Below are 17567 nucleotides of genomic sequence, written 5' to 3'. Positions count from 1 at the left end.
AGGGAGGCTTGGAGCTGTCCACATTTGGGGATATCTGGGAACATGAGTTTCCTGAGTGCCGAGGTCCTATCTTTGTTCTCTCTCACGGTTGCTGGGATGGGCAGAGTTTCTGCTGCACTGGAAGTACCTGAGATAAATACCTTGGCAATAAGAGCTTTGCAGCTGGGTCCCTTAATCTTTTCAGTGAGTCCCTAGCACATCTTATCTGCTTCAAGTATATTCCTTGAGCAGAATATGGTTCAGAAACTTTTACAAATGGTGGGGGGCTGTCAGAGCTGCAAATTCCTTTCTCTGTGACTTGCCCACATGCCTGAGTGGGCAGCACGCTGGGGGTGTGGACTAGGTGCTAGTCTCTTAGTCCCTGGGGCACCTGCCACGAGACGGTCTGTAATCCTCCATTTGCTGGATGTGGCATGAACCCATGAACTCCTTCAAGACATCCACTGAACTCTGTATCGGGGAGCCTTTTGCCACATAGGAAATCACCCTCAATATATAAAGATAAAACTATAATATTTATTATTTCTTGTGATTCTGGGGGTTGATCGGGTGGTTTTTCTGTCTGGACTGCTTTGTCTCTCCTCTGCAGTCCTCCGGTGGCTCATGTGGGCTTGGAAGGTCAAGGAAGTCTCGCTGCGCTCGCTGGGGGCTAGTGAGCTGGTTGATCAAGGTGGGTTAGTCTCTGCTCAGCCTCCAGCAGGCTGACTCAGACTTGTTCCCATCGCAGCAGGGCTCCCAGAGGTCAAGACTCCCCCTGCGTGATGGGAGAGGTGGCAATCTGTGGGTGTTTGCTATCTACAAACACTAACAAAATTACGCATCAAGGACCGAATTAAGAGCAAGAGAAATATGATGGAAATGCTATACTTGTGGAAGCTGGGGGAATGTCTGTCATATGACCCTCTCAACTTTTGGGATGTTCGAAAATCTTATGAAATGAAAAGTGAGAAACACAATCCTACACAAAGAAAGTTAGAGTCTCTGCCCTTGAGGGACCCAGCAATATTGTAATGATGTCATCGACAGCCAGCAATGCCTCGAGGTTTACAGGAAAGATAAAGGCGAAGAACAAGACCCCTCAGGTGTGGTTGGGAAAGATTCCCCAAAGGAGATGAAGCTTTAGCGGCATCTTGAGGGGGACATGGCCAGAGAGAGAACAGGAGCTAACCTCATATTCAGTGTTAGCTGAGCTCTTGGAGGTATTCAGTGTTATGGGTGTTCTTACCTTACCCATTTTACAGATTAAAAACAACAACAACTGAAACAAAGAGATTGAGTCACTTACCCTAAATCATATAGCTAGTGAGTGGCCTGGAGTTCAGATCCTTCTAGTCCAAAGCCCGTGCAGATGGAGAAGGAGGTTAGGGAGGCTCTTTCTAACAGAAATATAATGCAAACCGCATATGTTGTTTCAAATTTCCCAGCGGCCACGTTAACAAAAGTAAAAAGAAATAGGTAAAATTCACTCTAACAACATGTGTTATTGAACACAAAGCCTCCAAAATATGATTGTACTGTCATATAGTCAATAATTGATATAAAAAGTTCATCATGAGACATTTTGCAATTTTTTTTGCAGGATGTCTTTGAAAGCTGTGGAATATTTTTGTTGGAAATATTTGATCTGGATTTAGGATTCATAAAATGTGCAGTCAGAAAAGCAGATTTGCATGCCCAGACTGTTCCATATAGCCTTAAAAGTCTTCCGGTAACTAAACTGAGTACTGGTTTTTACATTTAAATTTAAATTAATGTAAGTTAAAAAGAAATGAAGAATTTACTTCCTGAGTCATATCAGCCGCATTTCAAGGGCAGACTAAGCCGCATGTGGCTAGCAGGGCTCTATCGAATCTCTCAGGGTTAAAGCATTACAAGAAGAAGGAAAAAAAAATACAGCTGCCCAGGGGTCAGGGGTTGGGGGTCTTTTTGAGCCTGAGAAAAGGCAGGTGTGGGACTAGTTGGAGATGAGCCTGGAGAGGGAAACTGAGTCAAGGGGGAAAGAGTGCTTGACTTCCCAAGCCACGCCAAGAATGCCGACGCCGGTGTAGACTAGAACAAGGGTCACTTCACTTTTTGCCATCCTCAAAGATGCCATTGATGTCCAGACCATAAATACTTTCATCAGACTCAGAGTTTTATTTTTAAAGTGACTCCCTGTTTCACTTCCCTGGAGGTAACTCCCTCGACAGCTCCAAGCTTCCTGCTCCAGAGTCCAAGGAGAAAACTCCCCGCCAGCTCTGTCCCTGAAGGGGCAGACAAGACAGATCAGCTGGCATCGGGCTTCCTTGGCCTGCTCCCAAACAAAAGAAGCTTTATGCTCTGACTTCTCTCTGCTAAAGGGCTGCCTTTTCAAAGTCACACTACAATGCAGACTGACGTCCCAGGGGAGGGAGCTTGGCTTATTATTTAACAGCGTTTAGATCTCGGACATTGTCAATTTAGATGTTAAAATTTCGATAAATTGCAAATGATTTTAGTCCAGTAGGAACACTAACACTGGTAGTTCTGCTTTTATTGGCCTCTAAGACATTGACCAGTTTTTTTTTTTATCTAAGTTGCAATCTCATTTCTAATATTCTTTTCCCACTGTGTGTGTGTGTGTGTGTGTGTGTGTGTGTGTGTGTGTGTATAAGCAAGGGAAGTTTCTTACGTGGTAATCATAATTTTTGTAGAGATGGCATCCCAGGTCACCAAATTCGTACAAGCTGTGGCAAATTGCCCTCGAGGGGGCATGACAGGAAAAGCACCCCTCTTCATTCCTTTCCCTTCCCCCCTGGGGGAACTTGCTGCTGTCCCTGTCACCAAGAGAACTGCCTGAAAGCGGGGAGATGCACATTTTCTAACTCTCTGCCTTTCTTAAATGTCACAGATTCACTGGAAAATGGACAGTCTGTAAATGAGCCCCTGACCTTGAATTCCCCCCAGAGCAGAAGGTCTTGGTGGAAAATCCCAATACAGCCACACCCAGGAGCCAAGAGAACAAGGTAAGAGAAAGCAAACGGACAGGAGGGGTGGTTCGCCACCAGAAGTGGCAGGGATCACTGCGGCAAAGTTTTGACAGGGCTGCAAGCGTGTCTCATGTTAAAAAAAAAAAAAAAAAAAAAGCAAAACTCCACGTTCTCCTTTCTAAAAAAAAAGAAATAACAACCCATTGCTACTCTTTCATCACAAAACTAGGAAATTGTAGTATTACAGATTTCAAGAAGTAGAAAAGGAAAATCTCTATATTGTACCACCACCTGAAAGGTTTTAATGTAACCATTGCAAAAAGTTTTTTTCCTGTATGGTTTATGTCCATTTTCTCTTCATAAAATAGGATCTTACTATATATCCTGTCTTCAGACTTAATAGTATGTCACACAAACACTTCTGAATGTTACCAAATATTTTTCTACACAAGTTTTCAATGGCTATAATATAATCTATATAGTATGATTGAATTATAATTCATTAATCATGCTACTGTTGTTGGACATTTGGGTATTGTATCAGCTAGGACTAAATTTAGCTGCTTGTAACAAAAAAACCCAAATGACACAGCTTAACGAGACCGAGATCTATTTGGGTCTCGAGTGAAAAAAGCTTGGGGGGTTGCGACAGTAGCTCCTTCGTACCTCCAGGAACCCAGTCTCCTCCCACCCAGCTGTCAAGGTGATTGCCAGAGCTCCGGCCATCACGGCCATGGTTCAGGTAGTGTGAAGGAGGAAAACAGAGGGTAGTGGGGGCACATACCAGTCTATTCTGCTCTCCTATTAAGGAGCTTCCTGAAGCCCACTCAATAACTGGGGCTTACATCTCATTGGCCCAAATTAACTGAGTCACGTGGCCACCTATACTTGCAAGAGAAACTAGGAAATGTAGGTCTCTTTCAAACCAGGTCTGTTTCCACCCCCTGGTGAATGGATGCCATACTAAGAAATAAAGGAGAATGGATATGGGGAGGCAACAGCAATCTCTGACCCAAGGAAGTTTCAATTTTTTGCTGGTTTGTAAGCCACACTATGAGGAAGTCTCGCTGTGGCAAAATCTGGATACCTGTCTCTCCCTATTTCCTTAAGTTCCTAGAAACTTCATACTTTCTACAAATCCCTGGATGGTTGCAGGGAAATAGCATTCCTGTATTTGTACGGGGAAAGTACGGGCTAGGCATCTCATCCCAGACCCAGGTGACAGGCAGCCTGTTACTTTGTGATACTACTTTGACCATCGGCCATTGATTTTATATATTCATATATATAATTTTTATACATCTGATATACTTACATATAGAATTTAATAATTTAAATATATAATATAATTTAATAATAAAATGAATTTATATATACAAATAAACAAGGCCCTCATTCACTTACATGGAATTATATATTAAAGTTAGCTGCTTCCTGTCGCCTCTGTTCTGGCTTAAGAGCCAAAAATCACCACTGTAAATATCTGCCCACCTACACTGGGAGCTCCAAGAGACAGTGCGTGAGAGGTCAGCCTTAGCTCACCCCTCACGTCCAGGGATCAGCAGGAGTGACAGGACAAATATTTGACAAGCAGGACCCAACATTCTACTAAGGGTCCCAGAAAGGTAGAGGAAGGGCCCTGGGAGCAGGGAAAGGAAAAGGACTCAGGACAGTGGTCATCTCCCAACCAGTACACAAATGTTTCCATATAAAAAAGAGGGTAAGGGGAAGGAGACTGGCCAACTGTGAGCTGCCCACTCCTTCCCAGGGGGGATCCCCAGAAAGACAAAACCAGCAGGACATGGAACAGGTGTGGGGAGCTCATTGTAAGGAACCAGTTCACAATTGTGGCAGCTTGGTGAGTGTAGAATCCTCTGGATGAGCTTGTGGATGGACACTCAGGGAATTGCTACATAATTCTGTTCTTCTCGGTGAGCTTACACTTTGCTCTAGCAAGGCCTTCAACTGTTTGGATGAGGCCCACCCACAGGATAAAGTGTATTCAAAGTCCTTCAATTAAATAGTCTCAAAAAACACCTTCACAGAAACAGCTAGAATAATTTGACCACATGTCAAGGCATCATGGCCCAACCAAGTTGACATCTGAAATTAATGTCATATCTCCCATCTTTGGGGGGTCAAGAGATCTACTTGGAAATCTCTAAAATCTGGGGGACACACAGACCAGAACCTGGCTTGCTCCTGGAAACATCTAGATATGAGCTGGCTGACAGCTTCATGGGAAGGGAGGGGTAAGGCCTGAGCCGGGGGTGAGGGGCAACCACACCAAAGGCAAGGCAGAGGCACATATTCTTTTGGAGCCCAGTGTGGACCTCAAGGAAGGGAACCGGCTATGAACAACCCAAGATGGCTTCCTGCTAGGGGCAGATGGACCTTGGCAGAAAGAGGCTGAGAAACTTGGGGAGTCATAAAGTGGCTTGAGAGCTTTGCACATTCCACAGAACTCTGGTCAGAGAAACCCACAGGTGCCCCACTCTGGGGCCCAAAGAGCTCAGGGGGCAGGAGATATGGAGCAGAGGGTAGGTAGAGGCTTCCCAGCTGTGGCAGGCCTGTGCTGGGAGAAGAGGGGTGCTGGTACTTTGCAGCAAGTTCACGGTGCTTTTCTAAATACCTAGCAAAAGAGACTGTCTGCTTGTAACTAAGAGTCACCAGAAGAGTGCTGTGTGTGGTCTGCCTGAGATCCTGAGATCCACGCACAGCCCAGGCAGCTGGCATCAGCTACAGGCAGGTGCAGTGGGGAGAGGAGAGGACGGCTGGAGTCCCTTCCTGTCTGCACCCTCTCCAGGCCAGCCAGCCCTGGGCTTAACTTTGGTTTTATGGCCTAGCAAGGACAGAGGTTCTAGAAAACTTCTTTAGGTCAATCTCAGGATTCCCATTGTGATCATTGTTTCTATTACGTCTTCTGAACTGGATTTCCATGGCGGGGTAAGTCGCAACACACCTATTATGGACAAGTTTTCTAGAAAAAAAACCTCTTCCCAATGGCCCATCAGGCTCCCAGGGCTTTGACCTATTGCTTTTAAAGGTAAAAACCAAAATATTAATTTCTCTGGGGAACGCAGGAGCCACAGTACATCAGGGTGTGTTTGATGTGACACATCTGGGGTAGCATTAGTGTGTCCCATGCATGCGAAGCATCCATTCTCTCTCTTCCCTTGCTCACGCTTCATATCATTAGCACCTTGGCATTTGGAGTCTCAGACCTCTATTTGTGTAAAGAAATGTAATCCCTGCTCTGGCCCCCATCCTGTGTCCCCACCTTTGGGGGATGTGTCCCTCATTCAGAGGGCCGCAGCTGAGTCCTAGCATCTCTTGCTAAGTTTCTGTCATCACTTTCCCAGGGCCCGTAGCCCTCCACTTCTGTTGGAAATTCCTCTTTTGCTCTAAGTAGGGAAAATAATTCTGTCTGCTAGATTTCTGTGTGGAAAAGGCTCCACGATCCAAATGGAACAGAACAGAGACAGAGACAGAAAAAGAAAGGAAAGAACCCTCCATGGTACAAAGACTGGGAGCAGCTGAGAATGACGTAAAGTGTCCCTCTCGCGCAGGCCCCAAAGATCCTCTCCCTCTTTTTTGTCATTGTCCCTATAGTCAGTTTTCATCAAGGTCACTTGAAAAGGACTCACGGAAGGAAATTTTACATGACAACAAAACGTACACATTTTGGGCAGGACAAATGTATTAGTCAGCTCAGCGGCCATAACAAATACCACAGTCTGGGTGCTCAAGCAGCAGACCTTTCTTTTCTCCTCATTCTGGAAACTAGACATTGGTGATCGGGACATCAGCACAGTCAGGCACTGGGAGGGCTCCCTGCCTGGCTTGCAGACAGCCTCCTTCTCAGTCATCCTCAGATGGAGGGAGAAAACAAGTACCCACCTCTTCACCTCTTCCTCCTCCCAGGGGCCCGACCCTCCCAACCTCATCTAACTAAACCCATTCTCTTCCGAAGGTCCTACCAGCAAATACCATCATGTGGGGGTTGGGGCTCCGATATATTAATGGGGGGGCATAATTCTGTCCACAGCAATAAATATGTATCTCTATATACACCCACCTGAGCATGGTTACATAATAAAAATTGTAACTGAATAATTTTAAAGATCTAACCGGTTTTATTCATCCATTCATGAATTGGGTAGCACCCCATCCAGCAGGTAGAGGGGAGCTCCAACGGGAGACTCAAAGGGAAGAGGTTTTCCAAGACAGCATAATATCATAAACAGGAAAAAAAAATGTTGATTTCAGAGGAGGTCACCTTATTTGGGGACACAAGGGTTTTAGTTGGTGGAGAACCTCATCTTCCATTAGGAGACCAAGAGGGTTCCTGTGACAGATCACCTTATCTGTGCTGATCCGAACATTCCTGCCTGACTGGGTATAGTTTATTTTCCTGGGCTGTTGAAATGGTACTTAGGTGAGCTGTTAAGAACTGGTTTACTGACTTGGTGCTCTACCCTAAGTGATGCCATCTTGGGCCTGTGGTTTTCTTTTTAACACTATCAACCAGACCAAGAAACAAAACATTTCCATTGCCCCATGAGGCTCCCTGAGACCCCTTGTTTTTCAGTCAGTATAAACCCTCTCAGATGTCACTATCCTCTGCTTCTGTCACCATTAGCTTATTGTTGCTGGTTCTTGAAATCAACCCCACAGTGTGTACTCTGTATCTTAGTTTTCTGAACATAATATTTCTGATGTATGTATATCAGATTGCTCTTTTTATTGCTAGGAAAAGTACCACAATTTGTTTATCTTTCTGTTGGATATTTGGACTGTTTCCAGTTTTCAACCATTATAAATAAAGTCACTACAAGCGTTCTTAGACAGTCTTTCTGTGGGTGTGTCCCATTCTTTCTCCAAGTGTGTACCCAGGAGTGGAAGGGCTGAGTCTTATGATAGGTATATGCCTGACAGTATTAGGAAGGACCAAATAATTTCTCACAACAGTTGTATTATTCCACACCCCTACCAGCAAGATATCAAAGTGCCAGTCACTCCAGGTCCTGGCCAATGTTGGGAAATGTCAATCTTTGTACTGCCTCTGTTCTAACATACTGTGGTTTCTCCCTATAGTTTTCATTTGTACTTTCTTGATGACTAATGACATTGAGTACCTTTTCATACATTTATTGGTCCTTCATGTTTCTTCTCTTGTGAAGTTCCTGTTCAAGTATTTTCCCTAATTTTAACATTTGTTTTAAATTGTAGGAGTTCTTTAAATATCTTGACTAAAAGTCCATGATCAAATATATCTATTGCAAATATCTCCTACCAGTGTGGCTTCTTTTTTAATCTTCCTGTCTTTTAATGATCAGAAATGTTTATTTTGATGAAGACTAGTCCTAAAGATATTCTCCTATGTTTTTCTTTTCTTTCTTTTTTTTAAGATTTTATTTATTTATTTGACAGAGAGAGAGAGAGACCACAAGTAGGCAGAGAGGCAAGCAGAGAGAGGAGGAAGCAGGCTCACCGCTGAGCAGAGAGCCCAATGCAGGGCTCGATCCCAGGACCCTGAGATCATGACCCGAGCGGAAGGCAGAGGCTTAACCCACTGAGCCACCCAGGTGCCCCTCCTATGTTTTTCTTATAAGAACTTTATACTTTTAGCTTTCCCATTTAGGTCTAGGGTCTATACACATACAAGTTGCTCTATCATCATTTATTAAAAGATCTGCTCTTCCCCCAGTGAATTGCTTTGGTGCTTCCCCTCCCCCTCAAACCACTGACTGCAGACATATGGGTCTTTTCTGGACTTTTATCCTGTTTCATTGATCTAAGTGTCTTTCCTTATGCCAATATCACACTGACTTAAATACTGTAGCTCTATGCTGTCTTAAAATCTGGTAATGCAAGCTCTCCTACTTTGTTCTTTTTAAAGATTGTCTTGGCTATTTTAAGTCCTTTGCATTTCCATATAAATTTTAGAATCAGTTTGTCAATTTCTACTCCAAAAAATGTCTGCTAGGATTTGGGTTAAGATTTCATCATCTCTGTAGATAAATTTGGATATCACTGACAGCTTAATATTAACACATTAAATTGCTCAATGTAGGGGCACCTGGGCAGCTCAGCTGGTTAAGCATCTGCCTTTGACTCAGGTCATGATCCCAGGGATCGAGCCCCATATCAGGCTCCCTGCTCAGCAGAGAGCCTGCTTCCCCCTCTCCCTCTGCTGCTCCCCGTATGTGTGCTCTCTCTCTCTCTCTCAAATAAATAAATAAAATTTAAAAAAAAACAGAGAAGCTTGAACATTAAAAAAAGTAAATTGTTCAATCTATGAAAATGTCCTAACCTTCTTTTTATTAAGATATTCCTTAAATTAACCTAGCAATGATCTGTAGTATTTAGTACAAAGGATTTACATATATTTTAATTATATTTGTCCCTAGGTATCTCGTGCTTTTTATCCTATTTTTTTTTAAGATTTTATTTATTTATTTGAGAGAGAGCATGAGCGAGGAGAAGGTCAGAGGGAGAAGCAGACTCCCTGTGGAGCTGGGAGCCCGATGCGGGACTCGATCCCAGGACTCCGGGATCATGACCCAAGCCGAAGGCAGTCGTCCAACCAACTGAGCCAACCAGGCGTCCCCTTTATTCTATTTTAAATGCCAGTGCTTTTTAAGTTCACTTTTCAATTGTTTATTGGTAGTATGGCCAATAGTACCTATGCCACCTAGTATCCTATGACCTTGCATGGCCACCTAGTATCCTATGGCCTTGATACATTCACTTACGAGTTCTAATTATTTGTATATTTTTTTTTACTTTTTTCTATGCACACAATCCTGCCATCTGTGAGTAAAGATAGTTTTAGTTCTTTTTTCCCCAATCTTCATCCTTCTACTTGTTTTTTTCTTGCCTTATTGTACTGGCAAAGACTTCCATTACAGGGTTGAATAGAAGTGCTGTGAGTAGATATCCTTGTTTTAGTTCCTGGTCAAGAACACTTTGACTGCAGGGGCGCCTGGGTGGCTCAGTGGTTTAAGCCGCTGCCTTCGGCTCAGGTCATGATCTCAGGGTCCTGGGATCGAGTCCCACATCGGGCTCCCTGCTCAGCGGGGAGCCTGCTTCCTCCTCTCTCTCTGCCTGCCTCTCTGCCTACTTGTAATCTCTCTCTGTCAAATAAATAAATAAAATCTTTAAAAAAAAAAAAAAAAAGAACACTTTGACTGCAAAGACCAGAAGCCTACTTCAACCTGTTCAAGTGAAAGAGGGATATTGTAAGGATGCTGAAATCCCAAAGAATTCAAATAAAAGATATGAAGCCCGGCTTGACAGGGATGGAAAAACCATCAGGAACCAGAGACATTTTCTCATTTCCTTGAAGGCTGTGGGCTCTACTCCTCTCTACTTCTCTCTATGGACTGTTCTATTCTCCTGCTCTCCTCAGAGCAGCTTCTTCTCACTGCCTTTCAGCTTATGCATAACCCAAAATGGCAGCCATAGATAGAATGACCCTTCAGGTTGGTTTTCCACAGCAAATGGATACTTCCTTTTGGGTCTCTAACAGAGAAAGAATTTCTAAAGAAAAGAATCTGGTTGGCTAGGTGTTTATCTCTGGGCCAAGTGGCTAAAAGAATAGAAGGTAGGATTAATGGGGCCATTCCCACTTCACTGGTGGGAGCCATGTTTCGGGTTATCTGTGAGATGTATGTGAAGGATAGCCAGGCACTCAAAAACATATCAAGTATGGTAGAGTCTGGGTCTCCTGCACAAGAGAATGCCATAGGGGACACACTTAAGGTAAGAAGCAGCAGAATGCAAGCAGGAGCTGTAGAGTAGATTAAAAGACTGAGGTCCCCCCAAAACTTGGAAAGACTCAGGAACAAGTCCTCCTGTTTATAAGCAGTTTGAATGATGCTGTTTTGGAGTTTGTAATCTTCTTCTTAATAGTCAGTGTCCACCCCCAGAGATTCTAGAATTGTCCACAACACACCCAAGGGTGTTCTGCAAAATCTTCTTCCATATGCCAGCAACAGGGGTGTCACAGTACTGCTGGACAAGAGGGAAGTACAACTACCACAGACAGATGTGCTATACAGAGGGGTACAAAAAGGGAACTATAACTGTTGAGGGCCTTAATGTGTACTATCTCTTTAAATTCTCTTATGGTTATCTCTGTTTCACAGACAAGAAAACTGAGACTCGGCAAAAGTTGGTAACTAGGTTGTTTGAGGTTACACAGCTAGTGAGACAACGAGACCATGAATCCAGGGGCTCCAACTCCACACCCCATGATCACTCCCCAGGCTGCCAAAGATGAAGGTGTTCCTAGAGTAAACTTGGCTGTGAGAAGGAGAGCGTTCTTGTTAAGCTGCTCACAGTAGGCAGAGCCCAGAGGCACAGGGAGCCTCCTAACCCAGTCCGTTGTCAAACAGGTCCCTTTGGAGTCGTCTCAGGTCAAGGTGTTGCACATTGGGTCTTTACTATAGATGCAGTGTCATAAGTCAGGGTTCTAGTCCCAGAAATCATTCCATATCATAAAAAAACAAACTGAGGGGCACCTGGGTGGCTCAATCTGTTAAGTGTCTACCTTTGGCTCAGGTCATGATCCCAGGGTCCTGGGATGGAGTCCTGCAGAGGTCTCCCTGCTCAGCGGGGAACCTGCTTCTCCCTCTCCCTCTGCCTGCCACTCCCCTGCTTGTGCTCTCTCTCTCTTTCTCTCTCTGTCAAATAAATAAATGAAATCTTTAAAAAAAAACCAAATTGATAAATATGTATATATATACATGAAAGAAAGAATAAAACTCAAACATAGGCTTTTATAAATGGACATTTCTGCATAAAATTAAACTACATTACAAAATTTCATGTTGGACAATTTTTCTGCATGGACTGAGCAGGCTGATGCGTAAAATATTTGTCCACTGAACGTCCAGCTGAAAAGACCTTTGCTTTTCCTGGCAGTGCTGGGGGAACTGCAGGAGTTCCTTATTCCATGGATGGTCAACCTGCATTAAACATTAGAATCATCCAAGGGCTGACACTCAGAGAGAAGACAGGGGTAGCTTCACTGGTTAAACAACTCTGCTCCAGCTGGTTCAGCCGGACCCTCCTGACCATTAAATATTGTGACTATCAATCCTGGATCCTTCTCCAGAATAGTCATTGCCATGAAACCCTTCATTGACCCCAAAGACTCAGGCATGGCCCTGTGAGTCTCTGAATGCTGATGTAGGGCAAGGAACGACTTCCATATTGGGAACTGTACCTGTTTCCAGGGAAATGTATAAGTCCCACATACCATAATCCTGGGGGCAGTTTGTCGGATGTTCGTAAATGCCAGTTTGGATTGTTACTAGGAGAGTCTCAGAGTCCTTACAAAATCTGTAAGTGCAAGATGTAAATATTGAGTCACTGCAGGTTTGGGGCTGTTTCCTTTATTGAAGGAAACTATTTTCAAGGATTGCCATTAGTCAGTCATTTGGGGCAATACAGGTGCTGAATAGAGGCAGGCTCACTGTAAACAGCTTCTAGATCTACCGAACTACAAGAAACACAGGAAAGACAGAAACAGGTACAAGAACATAGTGCACATACATTCAGCAAAATCCAAACAGGGAAATGGGACAAATGACCCAGTTTCTCAACAAAGGGCAAGGAGAAAACAAGAAAGGGTTATTAACCAGCTGCAACAGACCTCATTGGAATTCAGTTTCCAACACTCTGGGAAGGAAAGTTTCAAAAACAATCATGTGAATTTGAACACGGATCAGATATTTGGTGATGCTAAGAAATTACTGTTAATTTTTAAAGGTGTGTTAATGGTATTGAGGGTTTTTTTTCTGGATCTTTTTAAGAGATTTTATTTATTTATTTGAGAGAAAGAGTGACCGAGAGAGCACAGGAGAAGGGGCAGAGGGAGAGGGAGAAGCAGATGCCCCCACTGAGCAGGGAGCCCCACTTGGGGGAGGTCATTCTACTTTCTGTCTACTTTAGTATATGTTTGAAATTTCCCATAATAAAAAGTTTGATTTTTATGTTCATTTTTTGAAAGCTTATTTTTTTAAAAAATAAAAAGGCAGAAGCTAAAGTAAAGAGACCCTTCAGCCGCACCCCACTCCCTACCAACGTCCTGTCTTCCAGAAGGTGGGGCAGAATCATCAGCGCTCACTGCTGGTCATGGTGGCCTGGGGGACATTAACTGCAGGGTCCCTGCAAGCAGGAGATGCCAAGTTTTGTTCCCTCCTGAGTAACTAGCACTTCTCTGACACACCAGAAGCACTCAGTATTTGCAGAGGACTGATGAGAATGATGAACGAACGAAAGAATGCAGAGGTCCTGGGCAGAGGTTTCTACCCAGAGCTTGAAGACACATCTGCGCAGCCGGGTGCAGCAGGGGCCCAGGGACGTGCAGACTAAGGTTTTTGCACAGCACAGAGGGGTTTGCCTGCCCAGCTGCCTTTTGGAAATAACCCACTTTCCACCTCCCCCAGTAAGAGAGGAGGCCCAGCGCCCTCAGCACTAAAAAAAATGCAAATAGAGCTTCGTAATTAATGTCCTTCCTGGCTTTCCCCAACCTGGGCACTGTCCCCGGGGTGGCCCACCCGGTCTGCGGCGCATAAACAAAGGACAGGAGAGCCTTTGAAGGATGTCAAGCCACTTGGTCGGGGTGACTGAAGAGGTTTGAATTTTCTATCTCTGAAATTGTTTCTATTTTTACGCTGTCTCAGAACAAATATAACTGTGGCTTATGTTTCACAGTTTATGCAGCTAATTTCATAGACTTCTGACAGCTATCTTATTCTCAGCTGTTCTAAACTTTTTTCCTCTGTTGGGCAGTTGAAGGGGCGTGTTCCTCCACCTCCCCACAAGACCTTGTGGGTGTGGATTGCGGGGCACGTGGTGGGGGCGGGGCTAGATGTGGGCGTGGCCCCCGACTTCTCTCCTTCTGCCCCGCCCAGAGGTGACGGACAGGTTCGGGATCCAGTAAGGAGCTCAGTTCTTAAGGGGTCAAGTGGGCAGCCTTTTGGACTTGCTGTTTACTTTAATATTTAAAATAATAATAACAATAATAATAATGGCCTTTGGACTGTGCTTGGAGCATGGGTTTTACCCACTCATAATTACATCTTTAGTGTTTTAAGCTGCAGACCCCTCCTCCTTAAATTGCCCCCTTGGGTTAATTTTGTTTTATTTTGGTTATTCTGGTTTATCTTAGCTATCTTTTTTTTTTTCATTTTTTAAATTCCATACTTTACCCTTTTATCTTCCTTCTAATTTCCCCCTATTTTAATCACCTTTAAATGTTTTCCTTTGACATTTTACTTTTATAATTATTCCCACTATTCAAATTCAAGGCTTCTGGATCTGCTTCAACGCCAAAACCTTTTTTTCCCACTTCATTTTGTTTTATATTACTATTTAAATCCCTAAGCCTCTGTGGGTTTGTTAGCTTTAACTTATTGTTTTATTTCCAATTTCATTTTAACTATAATCCTTCATATGCCCTTTTGTTTGCTTGACTGATTCCCCAACTTTTCAGCAACCTAATTTTGGTTCTTAAATTATTTTATTGGTTCAATCTATCCTTCATGCATAAATGCTAATTATTCTATTTCTTTTGTTAGTCATGATCCTGTATCTTATTGGTTGTGGATTTTCTTCTCTTTTGAATTCTTAATTTAAAATTTTTCACCTTACGGGCTGGCTCTAGGGAAGATGCAGAAGGGGTGGGTGAGATCAGGACCCAGGAAGCTGCTTCTTTGAGTTTCAAGACCCGACCTCTCTAACCTTCAGAGGCCCAAAAGGGTCCCCACACAGGCAAGATCAGAGAAACTAAGAGCAGAATTTGAGTCCTGGGTCACCCTCATACCAGCATGTGGTGCTGGGTAAATCAATCCTTCCTCTCCCCACACCTCAGTCACCTTCTACCTTCAAAGAGGAAAATCAAGGACAGGTCAAGTACATACAAGCATGTGACCAACTCCCTCTGAACCTGGGACAGGTCATAGAAGGTCATAGAAGAATACAGACAATGTGATTTTATTTTTGTAAGATTCAGAAGCTGCCAAACTACACAAGGTAAGCTGCCCAAAATGCAAAACCTGAGTCTAATCACAGAAAACGTCAGATAAATCCGAATCAAGAAAACATTCTACAAAATAACTGGCCTGAAATCTTTGTGTCAGGGTTACAAAAACTGAGCCAAGACTTCCAGACTGATGGAACCCAAGGAGGGCAGACACCAAAATGCAATGACTAACACTAGACTGGATCTTCTTGCCATAAAGGACATTATTGGGACAACAGGCAAAATCTGAATGGAATCTGAACATCAGTTGCCACTAATGTATCCAAGCTGACTTCCCGATTTGGGTGTTTATATTTTGGTTACAGAGGAACTAGTCTTTGGTTGTGGAAAACACACACTAAGAAGCATTTAAGGACAATGACACATTAGATCAGCAACAGACTCTCCAATGGTCCAAAAGTACAAAAAAATTTCTTTGTACTGTACTGTTGGCCCTGGAAAAAGACAGGAGCTAAGGACACCAACCCCCATGGAGTCAAAAACTCACATCTAACTTTTGACTCCCCCCAAATTAACTACAAATAGCCTACCGTTGGCTGGATGTCTTATCAATAACATAGTTGATTATCACATATTTTGTATACATACTATCTACTGTATTCTTACAACCAAATAGGCTAGAAAAAAGAATATGTTACTAAGAAAATCATAAGGAAGAGAAAATACATTCACATTATTATATTGTAATAAAAGATATCCACAGACAAGCAGACCTACATGGGTTCAATCCCATGTTGTTCAAGGGTCCACTGGGCTTGTAACTTCTGAGATTCTTTCAGAGTATAAAAAAGAAAATAATTTAAATACCTTAAAGGAAAATAAGGATCCCCAGGTTCTACATCTAGAAACCCAGGCTTGACTCTAGCTCCATCATTTATAAGGCAAGTTACTTAGTCTTGCTTTCCCTCAGTTTACTCATCTTTATATTGGGGATAATAATGCTTAACTCATTACAGGTTAACATCTATAAAGTTAATGCCTATAAAGTGTCAAGAACAATGATTGTTACCCAACACACATATTACCTGTTATTACATCTCAATGATTTGTACCTGCTGCACTCCAGCCCCTCCCCCTCATTCTCTGCAATGTTGCCTGGATAGTTCTGTTCTGATCTACCACACCTATCCTCACACTTCCTGCTTTAGGCTGTATTAGAAACTCCTCTCTTGTGCTCTCATAGCACCATATAATATTCCCATTATAGGTCCTAATTTATAATTTCCCCACAACTTATTTGTCTTGTCTTTTAGATGATGACTAGCTTGAAAGCTGGGCTGATACCTTTGTTCATTGTCATATCCAGGCCCAAGACAGTTAAAAAATAAATGAATGAATGACTTGGATTCATGCCTCCCTGGACAGAGAATACAGAATGAGGTACCTCTTTTGAAGTTGTGGGTGTTATTCCAGGGCCCACTTCGAGAGAGCACCATTCCCACTGCCATCTCTGTAAAAGGGAGGCTGGAGTTGAGCAGTGCACAGCCTGAGCTACTGTACACAGCAGTCCTGACCACAAATGAACATAGTTGCCATCATAGATGATCTGTTCTGTTATCCATATATTAATAGGAAGAATGAATTGCTTTTGTGGTTAGCTGCTCTAAAACAAAAATCATTCATTTTGGTAGATGTTTCACCCATGCAAAGTGCAGGAACCCATTCATTTATACATTAATTTAATGAATATTTATTGAGTACCTTCACTGTTCTGAGTGCTGATTTCTATCAGAAAACTCCTTATTTGGTGAGTCAGGAGAATATTTAGCAACCATTTTCCTTGGCAGCTTCCCAGAAAGCCCCAACATCCTAAAACCCATGGTCCAGGAGCCCATTTTGGGCCTTAGTTGTGTAGTTCTGATGCATTCTTGCCTGGAAAGGCTTCCAGGCCCCAAGCCCCTTAGTCATGCTCCATAGAGGAGACTGTGGCCTTGACCACATGTCTTGGGGTGAACTCAGAGCAGCTCTTTTAGAGAAGATGCTGGCTCTGGGCAGATTATCCCCAGCAGAGGGCAGGGATACTGAGAATTTTGTCCCATTTCCTAATTTTCATGAAAGGGTCTATGTCAGCCATCCTCTGGACTTATTTATTCATTCGTTTGTTCATTCATTTTAAGCATGTTGGTTGTATAGGAGTAGCTGTCTCAAATTTAAATTATCAATATTAAAAGGCAAATACACTAATCCCTTTTCAAAAATAGACTGATCAAAGCAATTCATCATGTTTCTGAGACTTTCCGACAGAAAGATGCCAAAGTAAGAAAACAAAAACTCCTGAAACGTGATCTGGCAAATTACACTATTTCGTGTAATTTACAACTAGGAAAATATAGTGATCACTGTGAAAGCAATCAATAGCTCCATTAAAAGGTACTAGTTGCTCTGACAGATCATCTTCCAAAAGTCCTAGGACTTATACCTACTGATGGAGAAAGCGGCGTTCCAGACAACACACTGAATGCCACTGATTTTTAAAACGTTTCCAAATTTAGAAGTATGACCCACGTCCGCAGCATTGTGTGAAATACATAGGAAAACGTACAGATAACGCTTAAAACAGT

At 43.0% G+C, this 17567-nt stretch overlaps 2 protein-coding genes across 3 annotated transcripts in view; one reads left to right on the top strand and one right to left on the bottom strand.

Moving 5' to 3' along the window:
* NGEF (neuronal guanine nucleotide exchange factor) overlaps nt 1-17567 on the top strand; it is a 71547-nt gene that overhangs the window by 606 nt on the left and 53374 nt on the right. Inside the window, exon 2 of the mRNA XM_044241867.1 lies at nt 2870-2984. Coding sequence (XP_044097802.1) covers nt 2870-2984 — 115 coding nt within the window. The remainder of the gene's footprint in view (nt 1-2869; nt 2985-17567) is intronic.
* NEU2 (neuraminidase 2) overlaps nt 1-17567 on the bottom strand; it is a 77635-nt gene that overhangs the window by 46401 nt on the left and 13667 nt on the right. The window lies entirely within an intron of this gene.

The sequence above is a fragment of the Neovison vison genome, chromosome 3 (assembly GCF_020171115.1).
Source record: "Neovison vison isolate M4711 chromosome 3, ASM_NN_V1, whole genome shotgun sequence".
Taxonomy (NCBI): Eukaryota; Metazoa; Chordata; class Mammalia; order Carnivora; family Mustelidae; genus Neogale; species Neogale vison.
The sequence above is the reverse complement of the archived record's forward strand: the minus strand, read 5'-3'. Positions and strand labels throughout refer to the sequence as shown.